Source organism: Magallana gigas, chromosome 3 (assembly GCF_963853765.1).
Source record: "Magallana gigas chromosome 3, xbMagGiga1.1, whole genome shotgun sequence".
Taxonomy (NCBI): Eukaryota; Metazoa; Mollusca; class Bivalvia; order Ostreida; family Ostreidae; genus Magallana; species Magallana gigas.
Window position 1 is genome coordinate 41,721,306 of NC_088855.1, and position 18,173 is coordinate 41,739,478.

The window sequence follows — 18,173 nt, forward strand, 5'->3', positions numbered from 1 at the left end:
AAAACTGTGCCTTTCAAAAACTTAACTTTTATTCAACAGTCTCTAAAACTTAAACAAATATTATGACATCGTGAAATAAATAACAGAAATGATATGAGTGAATGAAACATGTACACACTTACAACACATTTTTCAGTGTTTTGACAATATCATGAACTATTCGCACACCAACATTGAGCTTTAAAGGTCCATGTGGAAAAAACAACGCATTATGAAAAGCCTCTGGGTAGTAGGCAAGGTGCGCCTCTTCCTCTATTTGATTTAATCGCTCATAGAACATGATGCCATCGTCTCTAACAAAGTCGTACCCACACACCATAATGTAAGTGTATGGTAAATTTTCCAGGTGCTCGTCGTCTGCGAGTAATGGGGACACCAGTGGGTCAAGGATGACGTTTTTAATCTTTTCAAACAATTCCTCATCCCCCGTATCCATTGGCTGTTCCATATTTTCGCGCATTTTTTCGTCACGCACGTACCGCCTGGGAAGCCATAACGTCTGATCCGCGTACTCATTTTGAAGAGATTGTTTAAAAGCTGGAGATGTGTGGTTGTTATATCTGAGGTAGCTTAAGTATTTTGGTTCGAGCCCAAGATAGTTTATGACGAACATCAATGAATTTTGATCATGGATGCTTCGATTTAAATACATGGTGTTTTCATTGAAAGCTGTGGTGTTGAAATTAACAAACTGAAGTGATGGAACAAGCAGCATTTGCATGGCTATTTTCGATTTCAGTCGAAGAGAGATTGCGGCAGCCATGTTGCCACCAGCACTATCTCCTCCAACTGCAATGCGGCTTTTATCTATGCCCATGGCTTTGCTGTTTTCTATGACATATTCCACAACTTCAAGGCAGTCATTTAGCGGTATTGGGAACGGGTACTGTGGACTTAATCTGTAACTAAAAAGAAAATGTCCATATCAATATACAAACACTTCACATTATACATAACATACATACATCACATTAATGATTAGAACATCTTTTCTAAAACCAATATTCACGAAGAATATAAGTTTCTGCGAAATGAAGGGTAAAATGAGAGAATGCTTACTTGACTGATATCACCACGGTTCCACTGTCACTTGATATTTTCCTCATCAAAGGATCATAGGAATCTGTTCATCAAAGGTTCCAAATTAGGTTTATAATTACATAGAATTCCTTTCTCGTACATGATACAAAAATAGCAACAGAAAAAATGTTTTTATTACCAATATACTTCAGATGGTACAACAATAGTTAAACTTGTCTTGTTTTTTTTTTTTCTTTCATTTGATAATTTACATAATTTTTTTCATCATATTAAGAAAATTCAGTTAGAAAAATACAATTTTAAAAGAAGTGGGGATCTAAGTCGTATTATTAGGGTTTTCCGTTTTTCAACGGAAAACCCTTCTGTTATTCTACTGTTTCTTATTATTATTTTTTTTTTTTTCCCGCAAATTTTGTGCACGAGATTTCTCGAACATTTTTTGTCTGATTGCTATGAAACTTTCAGGGAATGTAGATGATATTAATATCTCTAGACGTTTTTTTCAAATTTTTAAAATTCACTACCGGTTATGAGTTATTGCCCTTTAATTGAAAATTGGGGGGTCTTTTGTCCAGAGTTGATCTCGGGAACTACAGATGATAGATGCATGAAATTTGGCGAAATTGTCGGTAACATTTTATAGTTTTGCTGGCATGAAAATTTTGGTAATTTCTTTGTTAGTTTTTGAGCTATTTGTCGCCAAAGTTTAAGATTTTTTCGGGGCTGAAATTTTGTTGCTTTTTGTATTATAACCTTTAAACTAAAAATATTTTGTTAATACATATAGAACAAAAGTTGTTTAGAATAACGAGAGCTTTCATTTAAAATTAAGAAAAAAGGGCTGGCCCCTATAATTAGGGGTCAGCAGCTCATACACGTATTTTTCTGATAGCAAAAATCGTTATCATTTTATGAAAAAAAATTAATTTAGTTATTGTGAATATATTAAATAATGTCATTTGGTATCAAATTAAACAAGTTCTGTCCTATATTTGTTTTCAAATTTCATAAAACAAATATGTGAGAATCGTACATGAACGAGTTAATATGTCTTCATAGACACACAAGCGAACAAATGCCACTTTAAGGCCCAGGCATTTACTGCATTACGTTGTGTTGCGTCTTAGATAAATTGTTGTGATTCAATTTCATTTTTTTCATCTATATCATTTATGAATTCAATGAACACACATTATTTAAACGTTCTATGTGCAACTATTTGTCGGGGCGCCCCTGTATGTAACCCCCGCGCGCGCGCCGAATGTAAACAGTAACGAACGGCATTGTAGAAAAGAGAGAGCCGTAATGCAGAAGATAAGTTGTGTATTCTTTCGGTGTATACATGCATTTTCAATTTACTGTGAAACATATGAACATGCACAGGGAACAATACTACATATTTGTTTAAGGAGGATATTTTTCTCGTGTGAATCGTTTACGAGGAAATTCTGACAGCCACACTTCTGTCGACGATCAGCCGTTGATAAGCTACGAGTAATAAAGGAGAAAAGATGGACATTAAAGTGTGTGATTTATGTGGATGTTACTGAAGAAGGTGAGGCTTTTACTCCTTTTAAAGTTTCTTGTTAACTGGTTAAAATTTAGTATATAGTATAGATGTACATGTAAGTACGTGCATGCACACTGTTAGATGTTTTTGTTATGATGTGGGTGTTTGTTGACTAACGTGTAATTTTTACATGTTTCATGGATGTTTAGACTCGCTCGAGGTTCATGGGGGACTGGAAAGGGTAACTGAATTTATCTATTTAAAAAAATAACAGATTGTGAATTTTCAACTCAAAATTCAAAGCAGGGTCTAATTAGAAACCCAGATAGCATGACTTTGTTGGGCCAACATTGGCTGTAGGTTGTAAGGTTGGCGTTGGCTTAACAACGTTGGGCCAACATTGGACCAATGTACACTTGACACAACTAACTTGAGTGTCAATGTTAGTTGGGAACGCAACGTTGGGCAAACATTGGGCCAATGTACACTTGACACATCTAACTTGAGTGTCAATGTTACTTGGGAAAGCAACTTCGGGCCAACATTTTGGGTCAATGTTGTAAATTTACAATCAATGTCAGTTGAGACATGATATCGGCCCAACAATGATCCAACGTCTGTTAATTACATTTTTTTATTTCCTGATTAGTTTGTTGGTCGATTATATTTATAAAAACAAGCATATACCTTTTCAACAGTGGTTATATGTTCATACATCTCTTTTTATTATTTTTTTTTTTACAATGTTTTGAGATAGAATCATTACTAAAAGCTTAATATACTGTCAATAGTTACATGTACATACTCTTTATAAAAGGAAACATGTTTAAAAATGCAAGTTTAATTTTTATTCTTTTAAAGAAGCTTAAAATTGTGAAAGCCCAAAATTAAAATGAAGATATTCTGCAAATGTATTCAGCTGCATAATATTGTTCTAAAGTGTAGAATTTAAGTTGCCGATCCTGAGATAAGAGAATAGCACACTCACTGACCAAGCAATTAAGACAGAGTTTTCTCAGCGTGAGGCTGGCCAGTTTCCATGGTTATTGTGATATCTGATCTGTTGGGATGGCCAAACCTGCTCCCATTTAGCATTTTGTAGGACAGATCTAAACAGTCTGCTCAATGTATAGCCACAGTCAATGTGAATAAAACAGAAATGTAAGTATTATTTATCTCAAATAACTGCAGATATTTATTAAGTCAATTTCATTAACGTCTTAATAAATGTTTCTTTCATATATTGAATATTTGTATTTTTTATTTTAAGGGAATATGTTCAAGCTGCCCCCTTCCAGTCTGACGATCTTTCAACTGACTTTAAAATTTGATGTTTTTGAAAACCAGTGTTTTATTTGGATGACTATGAACAGTTGAAGATATAAATGAAGCAAAACAAACAGAAGAGAGTGAATTATTACTTTATTCTATTTTGGAGTAACTAAGTTTAAAAAGTGTGGATATAGATTTACCCTGTGAACATATGCTAGCTAGATAACGAACGGCCGTCATTTAATTTCAAGGATTATTTTTATCATGGTTTGTGCACTCTTGATTCAAAATAAATCCATAATTAAAATTGTGATATATTGTTGCATTTGTATTGTTGCACCTATATTGGAACAACATTGACCCAACATTGTGCCAGTGTTGGTCATATGTTACGAACATTGGCCCACTGTTGGGCCAGTGTTGGTCATATGTTACGAACATTGGCCCACTGTTGGGCCAGTGTTGGTCATATGTTACGTACATTGGCCCACAGTTGGGCCAGTGCTGGTCATATGTTACGTACATTGGCCCACTGTTGGGCCAATATCAGAAGATGACAAATGTGACATTGTGCCGATGTCGGCCCAACATGTTGGGCCAATGTTGGGCCGATTAGCAAAATTACATTGGGCCAACATTTATTTGCCAACATTGGGCCAATGTAACTGGTTTTGTTGGGCCAACGTTGGCCCAACAAAGTCATGCTATCTGGGAACATATCATATATTCTTGTGCAGAAGACTCCAAATGTAGTCATGAATACCCTGTAGACATAACTTCAAGTAAATAAAATTGTATACTTCAGACTTCAGAGTTAAAACATGACTTTAATATCTTTATGATGCCGATCATTGTATCATTAGAGAGGTTTAGCAGACTAACGGGTACCTGGTACATGTACTTCTACATGTAGGTTACAAGTTAGAACTATGCGTACCATTCTACCAGTTCACATAATTTTTCTTGTTTAGCAGTTATGATGTGTACTTAAATTGTCTTTGTTAATGTTTTAAATGTTATAGTAATTTTTTATTCTCTTTTTTTAATCTGACTACTGGCAGTACTGGCGTGCGAGCAGTTCTCGCCGAGGACCATTTCTCGCTGGTGCACTGTTACATCATATTTTCGTATGTAATTTTATGTGTTGATAAAATGACGTAACAATGCACTGGTGAGAAATGGTACTCGGCGAGAACTGATCGCACGCCAATATTGATTAATTACAGACAAAAACTGAAGGTTGCGAGTGTTATTTTTAATTGAACAACATTGTTTAAAATAATTCTTTATATATGTGACGATCAGACCGGTTTGAATACCAGTGCCAGATGGCTCAGTTGGTAGAGCACCTGACTAGAGATTCAGGGGGCCCAGGTTCAAATCCCGGTTTGGTCCTTCATTATTTCTACCATCCTGTTACAATATTGGTGTTGTGACCAACCCCTGGAACTAACAGGTTAACTTGATCCTGCCAGGGGTGATCTTCGAGGGTGAAGATCATTTAAGGGGGGAGGAATGTGACGGTCAGACTGGTTTGAATACCGGTGCCAGATACATGTAGCTCAGTTGGTAGAGCACTTGACTAGAGATTCAGAGGGCCAGGTTCGAATCCCAGTTTGTTCTATCGTTATTTCTCCAATCTTTTACATATACATGTATATCAGATATATGACAGATGATTAAGGGTCATCACATGTTTTGCAAGATGCAATAAGTGTTAAAAACCTTTACTTTACAACACAATACATTTAAGTGAATATTTATGTTTCTTGTTATTATTTGGTGTGGTTTTCTTGACAGTGTCGCATAAACAATTTACCCGCTCCTAAAACACAAACTTTCTTTTTGTGGATTCAGCTTACCGCTGATTGGCTGCTGTTGCAGCAGACAAATAAGATATGCACGCACAAAACACAATGAACTTCTCAGAGAATGAGTTGAGTTTATTTCAACTGTTGGAATTTGGGTATTTTTTTTTTAAATGTATACTTGTGACAAAACATATATGTGGTACATACAGCTGTAGCTTTATGAAGAAAATTTTGGTTAGACCATATATACCTATCATGCAAGTAAATGATATTTACAAAAAACTTGCAATTTATGGCGAACGAAATATACGCTAGTTTTATAAAGATTGACATACATGTAATGTAACACATTCTGTGAAAAATAATCTATTAAAAATTCTTCATTAAGTTTACTCATACATGTTTTATGCTTATTACACATAGTATTGTTTTTAAAACATGTAATTTATAAGAAAATAAACAAAAACCCTCGCTAAATTTATTTGCCAAAAAAAACAAAACACAGTAGAATTGATAAAAAATGGTATACCAGAAGCTAATACCAGTACATGTACTTTGACGCTGTTCGGTGGGTAATATTCATTTGTAATTTACGAATTGAAATATTGACTGTTGCACTACAAGTACGGTACCGTAATAAACTCTCTCTCTCTCTCAAACTCTCTTTCTCTCTCAATTTGATAAGTGTTTATACCTATGAAAATTTTTTAATATTATATTATGACTTGATATGCAATTTTTTGATCTTGTACTGCCTAAATGTTATATCATGTATTGGGATATGTCATACTTATTACACTGCATGGTCAGTGTATTTTTTACAGAAATACTATGCATATGTTAATGTAAACACAGCTATTACTAGTACATGTATGTAAACACAGCTAATTATCTTTTTTTTTTTTATTTCAGCTCAAAACAGCCTCTTGTTACCACATGGCTTTTACAGGTACCTGTTGATTCTTGTGGGTCAGCTCCTGAGATTAACCTGTCACCTCTATCCACATGCATATTCCTTGTGTTCTACAGACTATTTACCGGTAATTCAAATTAAATCCAATAATGCATGAACAATAATGGAACTTGAAGAAAGCATCATACCATGTTGTGGTTTGTGTTTGATAAGAAATTATGAAAACAAAATTAAGGCTGTTTAAAGAAATTCATAATTGCTGTGAAAATTTGTTTTTCAATAAAAGTATGCAATTATGTTTCCTTTATTTTTTATTTCATAAAGATATTTAGATGTGTTTACATAATTGAAAAATTCCCCCCCCCCCTCTATTTAATTGTCTGCATTAAGATTACATGTAGGATATGTAAATGTACATTTGACTTTGAAATAACATCTGCTATGATAATTACTTTTGAAATGAACAAGAAACAACCTATTTCTACCTTTCTAAGGTATATATGCAGAAAAAAAGTAGAAAAACATGTCAAATTTGAACATTTTTCATTGAAATCAACTCTGTCTCCAGCTACCTGGGTGTGTTTGAATTTAATTCTAATTTAAGGCAGATGTCTAACTTGTAGGTTGTAACTTACTGTTTTAGCATGGTTAGAAGGAGACTAGAAATCAGAATAGATTAGATATTCACTAAATATGATTGTTAGCTTACTTTTTTCATGAAAACAAGAAATCACAAGCAGGACAGCTGTCTATTTGTTAATTAAAATGGTACAAATCATACAATAAACAAATAAAGATCAAATTTTAGAATCATTGATGATTGTTTTCAAATATGTGTGAGAAATTACTCAAGGAAATTGCCACACGTTTCATAAAATTAGGTAAAACATTTCAAACCATGACTTTTTATGAAAATCAAAAGATTGGGGGGGGGGGTATACATGTAAGGGTATTTCTAAGTGATGTGAAGCTTTTATCATGATTATATCATGTAGGCATATGTTGTATTGTATAAGGTTTCTTTTTAAAGGTGGTTGAACAACAGTTGACCTCTAAAAGGTCAGGTAAAGATGTTTTACTATGGAGAACCCTGTAAATCTGTGTTTACTAAAGGAAATTGGAAATGGTGGGTTCACTTAAATGGCCATATTTTTATTAAACCTCAATGGAATTGGCAATATGTAGTATTCTTTTTCTCAGAATTGCTTTAGCTTTCTTATTCTAAGACAAACCGTCTTTTCATAAAAATGTTAGTGTACTAAGTTAAAGGTACAAGGAACAGTTTCGGATAAAGTATCGTCAATATTTTTGTAAAATTGAGAGTGACTGTACTTGAAGGTTTATCATTGTTGCGTAGATTCATGAAATGAATTTTAATGATTATCAATAGTTAGAGGGATGTCTCTTGTTGGAATTGGTAAGCAATATTAAGGCCCCTAATTTTAAGTACATGAGAAGCAGAAATAAATTGTGAAACTTGCGGCTATGACAGATGTGTTGACTTTACAGTGAAATTGAAGGTTACAAACGGGAGGTTATATAACATGAAATGTAGGTGGATGGGATATTATATGCCTATTTAGTATTTACTGGGTATGAGGACAATAGCAAGTTTATTGTCCCCCAAGACAGCAACTATTTAATGAGGCAAAGCCAAGGGAAATAGTTGCTGTGGAGTGGGACAATAAACTTGCTATTGTCCGAATAGTCAGTTAATTGGTATTTCATTATACAGAAGAAAACTTTATTTGTCAGCGATGCAGAATTTCTTGATGATAAACAAATTAGAGTTAAATCAAACTTTGTATTTAATGCTGCGATCTTAATAGGTCAGAGGTGTTCCGAGTTTAAGGTGATATGGGACACTTCCATGTTGTGACGTATTGTTTATCGAAATAAACAATAAAATAAAGTGTAATTATATAAGTACATGTAGTTTCTTTTCAAAAATGGTCACCTAACTCCTTAACGCAGTGGGTTAGAGGGTTTACTAGGAACCTGTAAGTCATGAGTTCGAATCCCGCTGGGGTTTTTACAATTTTTACCATTTCAAATATTTTTAAAAGCTATTTTTTGGTTAAATATTGTAAAATTTGAAAATTCTAAACCGGTGAAAATTTTTCAATTATATAGTACTTTAATCTACATTAATATCGACAGATGTCCCATACCACCTTAAAAAGGAGGGAAATCAAATTCTGCTGATGAATGGTTTTGATGACTATTCACCAAGGGCAGATAGCATGGATACTATTTTAAATTAGATAAAAAGGCATGTTTATGCGGGCGCCTTCTAGTGATCAATTTGTCCGTCTGTCCATCCGAGATTGCTTGACTGGAGCATAGCTTCTCTCCCCTTGGCCCAATCTGGCTCATACCTCATCCACAGGGTTCCTTTGGTTGAAGGATGCGCAGTGACCTTGAACCATGTTTTTAGGTATAAGGTTAAGGTCATAGCAGAATTATATATATAAAATCCTTGTCTGGGGCATATCTTTTTTCCCTTTGGTCCAATCTGGCTAATACTCGCAGAGTGTCTCGATGGTTAAACGATGTGCAGTGACCTTGCATGAAATTTCTAGGTAACGGGTGAAGATCATATCGGATCATGCAAAAATCCTTTTTTGAGAGCATATATACTTTCTACTAACCCCTATTTGGCTCAGACTTCACATAAGCAGAGCTTTTGAGTAAAGGGTGTGTAGTGACCTTGAACCTATTTTCAGTGAAAAGAAACTGAAGGTCATAGCAGAATTATATTTTTAAAAATCCTTGTCCGGAGTATATCTTCTCTCCCTTTGCTCCATTCAGCCTCATACTTCACCCACATGATGCCTTTGATCAAAATATATGCAATGACCTCGAATGATATTTGTAGATGAAGAGTCAAGGTCATATCAGAACACACAAAAATCCATATTTTAAGAGCATAGATATACTCTCCTTTTAGCCCCTATTTGGCTAATATTTTACCTTTACAGAGTTTATTGGTTAATGGCGTGCAGTGACCTTGAACCAAGTCTGTCAATGTGAAGGTCATAGCAGATCTTTTTAAAATTAGTTTTAGACAGTAGATTATTTTCCAAATATGCTTAATCTTGGTCAGATTGAACAAAAATGCATGTATGTTAGGGGGAATGAAATTGAAATAAAAGTTCTATGCCAGCTGGAAAAATTTCAAGTTATAGGTCAAGGTCAAAGCAAAATTCTCTGAAATAACATAAGCGGGGCCCTTTGAAATGTTCACCATTTCAATGTTGTCTGGTTCATAGTAATTTTACATAGAAAATATTCACAGAGGTACAGTAAAGTAAACTTTACATCGATAAGTTTCTGACAATTAATGACGCAACGAGCACACAGTACGAAAGGTCAACCCTTTGAAAAGCAGTGAAGAGGAAAAGTTGCTCAGAATTATGTTTTAAACAAAATTGATTTTTTACGTAAATTTTAATTTTGCATTCTGGGTTAAGAAAAAAGATGTTAGTTCAAGGTAAAGTTAACTTGTACCTAAAATGAAGTCAAATTTGTTAAGTCGTACTTAAACACATTGTTTTTTTTGTTAAGTCGTTCTTGAAATGGTAAAGGGTTTTTGGTTAAGTCGTGCTTAAAACCATTCGGATTATGTTAAGTTGTACCAAAAATCATTCGTTTTTTTTTTATCTTTTTGTACCTAGGTTTCTTTGTTACTAGATTAAGAACTCTGCTTCTTAGACGTACTTCTAGCGTTGCTTTCGACATTAGCGGAAAACCCACTCGTTGCTTTGCAACGAGCTTTGCTCTAGTTTTTCTTACGATCGCCTACAAATCCATCTTCACTAGCCAATAGTTTCTGGTCCGCATCGTTCTTTCGTGAGGACCGATGTGGATCAGAAACCCTTGGCTAGCGAAGATGCCACAAATCCTGATTGTTGTTGGTTGGGTAGTGGGGGTGGGGGTAAAGGGGGGTCAGGGTGCCTTACCGACGGACAACAAGCTCCAGCCCCCGCCGTGGAGGTAGATGAGGACCGGCCGATCTGTCCGACCCAGCCCGCTCACTGGCTCGTAGACCTTCACTCGGATGTCCCGGATGTGAGTGTCCGTAATCTGATTAATAAAGCAATATATTTATATTTAAACAACACTTTTAAATCTTTTTATAAACACCGGTCTAAAAGTGTTTTAGTTGAAAAGATAATAAAATGATTCTAATGATGCAGACACTAACATGAAATTAAAATAATCAAATTTCTTCGTGAAATAATAACAAAATTTAGCAAATCGGTAATATATCAACAATTTCAGCTTTAAAATCATACGCAATAATTTTTCCCGTTTTATTTTTTACGTCATTTTCTTTATGTCAACCATACTGAAACTTTAAAATTAAATCAATAATCCAGCAAAAAAAAAAAACACACAAAAATAATAATCGCACAGACAACTATAACAATAAATTAAGCCAACAAAAACAACAGACTGATCATGATTATTATAGCGTAAATTGGCGTAATCTAAGATCCTTCAAGCTACCGTATTTTGATATCTTGCAATTATGATCAAAGAACATCATCAGAGATGCACGCCAAAAGAGAAAAGAATGAAGAATCTAATATTAATTAGTTTGCATATAATATTACAAACATGAATATTCTTAGATTTGTATTTTAATGAGGCTAGATAGTCCTGGCATTTCTACCTCCATAAAAAAGAAAGCAATGATGTGGATCAAATCAATAATCTATCAGAATTTAATAGAATAGAATTAGGCCTAATTTTTATTGCGTTTGCAAAGATTTTAAATTGTGTTAAGTAAGTGTATAGACCAGCCTCCTCAACTAATTTGTGGCTAATGATACTGTTGCTTTGATAAAAAAATTATATATAATAATTACAAGTCTGAAGATAAAACTTGAGTTACCTTTAGTCTGGGATCGTATGGAGCAATCCCCCACGGGAATCCTGTGACCATCGTAAGAACGAACCAATCAGCGATCTTTCTGACGAAGTCTGAAAATGGTTCCGTAATTCCCAAACAGACCAAGACGTTTACCTAAAAAATGAAATTCCATGTGATACGGTATTTTGACAGCAATAGGTGAACGTAAGTTTATTCGTATACGAACATACTAAGTTCAAATTCAAGCCTCACATCTTCACCAAAAGAAAACCACTCAATAATATATTAAAGAACGTTACACTAGTACTATGCAAGAAATTACGTGAATCAGAATCCACGCCCATAACTCCTTAAAGTTAGTTTTACTCTTCAGATACATTTGTATTTTTAAAAAAATAATTTTATGCCTGTCAACAAACAATAATATTTCGACATGTAACAACACTATTGTTGTCTCTTAAATCCTCTATAGCAATTTGTTTGTACATTATTTCATGATTTTATTTTTGTAAATCGTTACAACAAAGTTCATCGTTTACACACAAAAACATTGAGGAAATGGAAAAGTTGCACTTATAAAGAATAAGTGATTATATAGGGGCTATATGGTTTGTTCCTACGATTCAGTACAAAGCAATTGAGCCTTTACTATTCTCTTTCTGTGGGTAAGAATTACTTATAGCGATATGTATAGATCTACATATGTATTATACAATTCATTTCTAATTGTCTATACATATACTACTTAATCTATTTTAAAATATATTAATCCTGGGTAGGTGATTGGCCCTAACGACATAATGTAATATTAAATACCGTATGACGAATTTCCCTATATTTAGAAAGAGGCAAGACAGTTTAGGTCTATTTCTTGAGTGCCTTTGACTTTCATGACGATACCATACCGTGTGTCCGTAAGTCTTCATCATCGCGTCCATCACTTTCACCTTGAACTTTTCGGGGATGGGCTCCGGAACACGTGCGTCCAGATAGAAGTACAAGAAAAGCGCGACGAGCACCACTAGCGGGGGGATAGTTCCACACGAGTAGTTGTTGTAGGCCATGCTGCCTCTCTGGGGATCCCGAGAGACCATGATAGATTCGGTGATAAAAATTACACTCACTCCAATGAAGTCGCCATGATCCTTAATGATCCCTTGATTGTTAACTGACCAAAGTGAACTGATAATTCGATAAGTTAATAGTGACACAGATAATGAAACAGATAAGAAATATATCGTTATAGTTATCTACTGTATATTATAATTTCCCAGTTTTCACATAATTTTCCTCCGACAGTCCGACTACTCCTGTCGCATAAAACAATTGGTATGGTACATCTAGCTGTCGGTACTATTGCAAAATGGGTCACGTGTTCACAGTCAATTGACTTTTGACCCACATGTGCAAGTACTTTGTTACTTTTCATCCCTTTTGATAATATTATGTCATATGTGTGACTGTGTGGTAAACAAAAGCAGAACTCGTTTGACCTACTGTACTGTGAATGAGCGGGCAAAGACCGACGGGCGTTATATAACATGCCCGCATATATAAGGAGTGTTAAATCAAAGTCTCAAGTCGATGTACTATAGTTTCCACTGAAATATAAAGATATTACATGCAGTGCGTCAATATTTGACTAGCTAACATCCTAAACATAGCAAACATATAATTCATTTGTTTTCTGTTTTGGAACACATTTTTCAAGTGCCACTTTTCAGTCTGAGTATCGTCATAAATACAGAGTACTCAGTGCAGGGTTACTTGGACTTTAGACTTATCTATTGTAGCTAGCTTGCCTATTAATATAAATAGGCTGTATTGTAAATTTATCACCTCAGCTTGAAGTAGATTATCAATTTGAGTGATACTATTAAACTTTCAATTCCTGATGAAATTGAAACCGCACTGTCATTCGAAACTACCTTTTTCAGAGAAACAACAGAATGTCAACCTTCTGTTACATCACATACTTCTGCTACTGATCCGTTGAATACGTATTGAGCTTATAGTTTTGACTTTTCTTTATTGTATTCGGAGAGTATAACGTTTAGAATTGTGGTGGATTCCAGTGAATGGTAAACTGGTATTGGATAATCAAAGTCGCCCCGTACATGAATATGATCTTTGATCTTTTGAAAATTATTGATAAAATTATGATCGATAAAAATCTTTAAAAGTGTCAGTTTAGTATTTTTATTTCAGAATCTTTATTGATTAGCCCTTGTTGTATTACGTTTCTTACCACCCCCTGAAAAATATGTTTTAACTCAACCAATAAACTCCAACACATAAGTACGTGTACTTGTTATTTCATACTATTTATAGTATACGCAAGTGTACACATGTTAAGTGTTTAATCAGTAATCTATGTATAAAAAGTATGACACAACTACTATTAATATGGAAACTGTTGTTTTAAAATTTTACTCATTAGTGAGGTTTAATTTCTGTGATGAGCTACTGTTTCACAAGGTAAGAAAGAAGTACGGTTGGGCCGGGGGGGGGGGGGGGGGTAGCCAGTGTTACTTTTAGTACAATGAAATACAAAACATACGACACCATTTTTTGTATTAAGGACAAAAACTTAGTTTGTGCCTTTAAAACACACTAGCCTTTAAATTAAAATCTTCTGTGCACATAATAATACATATGGGTATGCCTTTATTTTGAAGCTATCTTATTTTTATAGACATTTATTACCATACCAAGTAATAATAGCAAAACATGTACATGAGCACATAAGGATCAAAAACAAATATGTTTAAATACAAATATTCACATAAAAGATGGACATAAAAATGTTATAAATATGAAATTTACTTTGTCAATGAAATAAAAATAACTATTTAGATTTATAATTTACAGTAAAAAAGACTGATAGACAATCATGTTAAAACATATCAAAAACAGTAGAAATTCTCTCAAAACACTTTTTTTTAAAAACAGAAGTTGAAGTTTTTCCAAATCAGATGTACACTTTTTGTAAGGTTCTTAACTGTCTAAAACTTTCTAACAAATGGTAAATATTTTATTATTTACTATATAAAATCAAGATTAAAACATAGTTTTCTTTAATTATGTTTGCTAATCAACATCAATAAAAATGCAGACAAAACAATGCGCAATAAAAACAAGCTCACAAACACAAAATAAAACAACAAAACGTCTATAGCTGATATACAGGTATGATTTCCTACCATCTGGTATTTACTGTATACAGCTACTTCATCGCCCCTGTTTTGTTTTCACCTCATTTTTCCTTAATGACAAAGGGTGAATTCAAAATGAATACTGCAGCTTATGTATATGCATCCCTTGGAACACAAGTTTCCAGGGGAAATATCAAAACTGAGAGAAATCTTTTTTGCAAATGTGACTGGGTGAAAATAACCTAGGCAAAATAAGCCTGCATACCGTTCATGTATATTCCTCATCAATAATCATGAAACAGAAATACAGAGATAACAGTACATATATGTATCAATATGTATCTATCTAAACATGTATTTTTTGTTGAATGTTAATTCTCATGCTTCTACAGCTACAGATCTTTCAAATCTATAGAAGTGAGCAGTGATTTAATTGAACACATGACCTGGTGTCTGTATGGGTGTTATACAATCTATATCTCGTAATCTTTCCACAGACTGAAAGGAGAAATTACAACTAATGAATACAAGACATCTAAAGATAAAAAAAAATATGGATATGCTTTAAAATCTTAATTTACAGAATGTTAACAATTGTCGCTTACAAAACTACAAAAATATAGCTAACAAAAAATCATATGACCAAGTCTAAAACCTTATGAATGCATTTAACTTCTTAATTGGAATGGTTATAACTCATTTTTTTTTTATAGGTAACTTTAAGTTGCAATAAATCTTACCACATCTGGTATTCTTCATCTTTGCTTTTTAGAAGAATGTCTTTGACTTCATCAGGGGGATTTAAACCATGTTTTTGAGCCCTTTCCCATCGTTCTAATCGTGTAATTCCTAAAAAAAAAAAAAAAAATTACTTACTGTAACACTTATTTTCGACCCCCCCCCCCCTTTTTTTTAATCATTAAATCTTTTCTGAATTTTGATACCATTACATGTTCTAGAAGGTTAAAACACATGCAACACTTCAGAGCATTTTATAATTAATGGACCACATATAAATATAATGGTTTTAAAAATATATCGAAAAAGCACATAGAAACTTGAAATAGTTATTAATTTGACAGATATGATTTTATAATATCTAAATATTATGTTTCAGAAAATACAATCAGAAAAACTTTGTTAGACCTTTCACCATTTTTGCCATTATTTTTTTGTGCCTGTGTGATTTTGAACTCCAGACAATTAAAATTAAAAAAAAATAAATATATAATTGCAATTAAATCAATAGTTTGTATAAATTCAGAGCTAAAATTACTGAAACTTACCAGTACAGGGCCCAAACTCTAAAGTAAGGTCAAAGTTCTTTAGGATTTGTAGATCATCAATGGAGTCTACAGCTGCCTGATCGTGTGTACTAGTTGATGGCAGCTGATCAGAATCTTGGGGAAAAGGGACAAGTTCATAAATTATTCAATGGATACTAGTTTTGCATATCAACATAATATAAAGCATTATACATGTACTTTTGTAAAGTGTAAAACACTAAGCCTCATATGATTCAAGTTCTGGTATATCATAGCAGATCATGAATAGCAAAAAAACCAGCTCTTCAACTTAATTTTTTTGTAATCAAATCACATAAGGTAGTGCTTTAAAAAAATTTTAAGACAAAAACTTGATTTTTCTTTTTAGAAACCTTATACAATTAACTATGGTTTACCTTTCACTCAGATTACCAGTAGGTAGATTTCTTTATAATCTACTTCAAAATTTATTAAATATTTGCTTGTTGTTCAAATTCACCTAGAAAATCCTCCATATATATTTGACGAGATGTCATCAAATTTAAGCTCATTTTAAAATTCCAGATCATTAAAAACTACATTTTTTTTTCAAAGCAGTATTTAGAACTATTTTAACAAGAGCTTGGACTGTGGGTAGTTGTGTCAAACGGCAATGTGACGTAAGCCTGTCTTTTTCATTGCTGGCCACTCGGCCATGGCTCTTTGAAATGAACAAGATTTGTCCGGCTTTTGAGCCAAGACTACGCAATCAGTGCATATTTCACTTGAAACCGCGTCATTTTAACTTGCTTGGACGCAAGAAATAGATAGCTTGCTCTACTGAAAGTCCAAGGTCTTGTTAAAATGGTTCTAATAAATGTCTGTCTTAGGTTATACTCGTGCTCAGACACATAAAGTCCATCTCACTTCACTAGTGAAACTGACTGTAGATACAAGAAAAAAAGATATAATTTTACTTCCTTTTATAATTCTTTGTAGATTACATGTACTTAGCATTCAGGAATTTCTTATTTGGATAAAAGAAGTATGCGTTTGAAATATGTACTTGTGAATTAAAAGAAGTGTGTGCAAATTAATTATACATAAACTGGGGTTTATAATTATAGTTAGTCAAACAGCTTTAGTCAGTACATGATTCAGACTGACGTAACTGCAGAAACTAGCAATATAGCTCAGGCTTCTTGCTAACTTCAAATGCCAGTGCTACTTTCAAGCCAAAGATTCCTGTTACTTAGTATTCAATAAAGAAGTCAACACCAGGAAGTATATTATCTTGTGAATGTAAAGTATTAAGCCAAGCAGCTTCAAGATGACTTACAGCAAAATGCAAGAGACCATAAGAAAGTACATGTATATATGTACCAAGTTCACAAAATACATTGTTTCTTCACCATGACAACTATAAATGCTAAGAAAGGCATTTTATAATAAAAATCTTTTTTAAAAAATAATACTGTTGGATTTTAAGTTTTAAATTTCATGTGGAAGTTCAAGTAAATTCTTTCCAACAATAATGTCATCTGGCAATGATGATTTGGTAGAGTTAACTAAAACAATGAGACAATAACAGATGTTAATTTCATAATTTTTTACATTTCACAATTGAAAATCAGATTGCTATATCTGTTTATTTGTTTTATCAAAGCTTGTTATAATCACAGAATTTTTTATCCTGTTTATTGAAGAATTTGTAAAGAATTCTGTTGGGTACTCGCCAATTTCCAATATCCTTGTTCATGATAAACACACATATGGCCAGAAATTAGTCCTGACTTTTACCCCTTTCTACTTGTAACCAGTAACCTTGGACTTATTAGTTAACTACAAATCTTTAACACAATGTCTCATGAAAAGGTTGACAGCAGGTGAAGATTGACCAATAAAAGTAATTGTAAGTTCAAATATTTAATCTCAAATGCAAAACAGCTCTTAACAAGCTTCAGCAACTGATACAGTTTAGTAAATTAGTATGAATACAATAATTATCTATGACAACATATTTGTGGATTCGCAATCGCACATTTATATAACAAATAAGTTCTATTCAGTTATATAGTACATACACTGATACAACAAAGATCAGGACTGGAATATTTTTAATGACTAAATGTCTTAAAACATTTGATTATTTTTTACTAAGGAGTCGCCGTTTACCTTTCATGGACTTTTGTCCCCTATTTGGTTTCTTGACTATCGGAAATGCGCTTGTTATCTGTTTTGCAGCCATGGCAGAATATCTAAGTTTTGTTGTAGTTAGGACGAATCGACGATATCAAGGTTGTTTTACGATATTACGTCATATCCGGTTTACAAGTTTTCATTAAAAT

General features: G+C 33.4%; 2 protein-coding genes across 2 annotated transcripts; both read right to left on the reverse strand.

Annotated features, from left to right (window-relative positions):
* Window positions 1–9: 9 nt before the first annotated feature.
* On the reverse strand, window positions 10–12,704 carry LOC105347001 (neutral cholesterol ester hydrolase 1). Its single transcript, XM_011455848.4, has 5 exons — window positions 12,332–12,704; window positions 11,448–11,579; window positions 10,510–10,633; window positions 1,060–1,123; window positions 10–905 (listed from the first exon to the last, which is right to left on the reverse strand). Exons 1-5 carry the CDS (start codon window positions 12,518–12,520, stop codon window positions 119–121), a joined length of 1,296 nt encoding a protein of 431 aa, XP_011454150.3. The 5' UTR covers window positions 12,521–12,704; the 3' UTR covers window positions 10–118.
* Window positions 12,705–14,610: 1,906 nt separating this feature from the next.
* LOC105347002 (DNA polymerase delta subunit 4) lies at window positions 14,611–18,150 on the reverse strand. The gene is made up of 4 exons (XM_011455852.4): window positions 18,001–18,150; window positions 15,868–15,981; window positions 15,322–15,430; window positions 14,611–15,079 (listed from the first exon to the last, which is right to left on the reverse strand). The coding sequence occupies exons 1-4, from the start codon at window positions 18,071–18,073 to the stop codon at window positions 15,055–15,057; spliced, it is 321 nt and encodes a 106-aa protein (XP_011454154.3). The 5' UTR covers window positions 18,074–18,150; the 3' UTR covers window positions 14,611–15,054.
* Between the last annotated feature and the right edge of the window lie 23 nt (window positions 18,151–18,173).

What these genes read in the sequence shown, in the direction of transcription:
- LOC105347002 (XM_011455852.4), bottom strand. Translation starts at nt 18,073, where the DNA reads ATGGCTGCAAAACAGATAACAAGCGCATTTCCGATAGTCAAGAAACCA. An exon ending in GGGACAAAAGTCCATGAAAG is followed by an intron (nt 15,982 to 18,000) that starts GTAAACGGCGAC and finishes CTTTTCCCCAAG; the next exon opens with ATTCTGATCAGCTGCCATCA. An exon ending in AGAGTTTGGGCCCTGTACTG is followed by an intron (nt 15,431 to 15,867) that starts GTAAGTTTCAGT and finishes TTTTTTTTTTAG; the next exon opens with GAATTACACGATTAGAACGA.
- LOC105347001 (XM_011455848.4), bottom strand. Translation starts at nt 12,520, where the DNA reads ATGGTCTCTCGGGATCCCCAGAGAGGCAGCATGGCCTACAACAACTAC. An exon ending in CATACGATCCCAGACTAAAG is followed by an intron (nt 10,634 to 11,447) that starts GTAACTCAAGTT and finishes TTTATTAATCAG; the next exon opens with ATTACGGACACTCACATCCG. An exon ending in CTGGAGCTTGTTGTCCGTCG is followed by an intron (nt 1,124 to 10,509) that starts GTAAGGCACCCT and finishes TTTGATGAACAG; the next exon opens with ATTCCTATGATCCTTTGATG.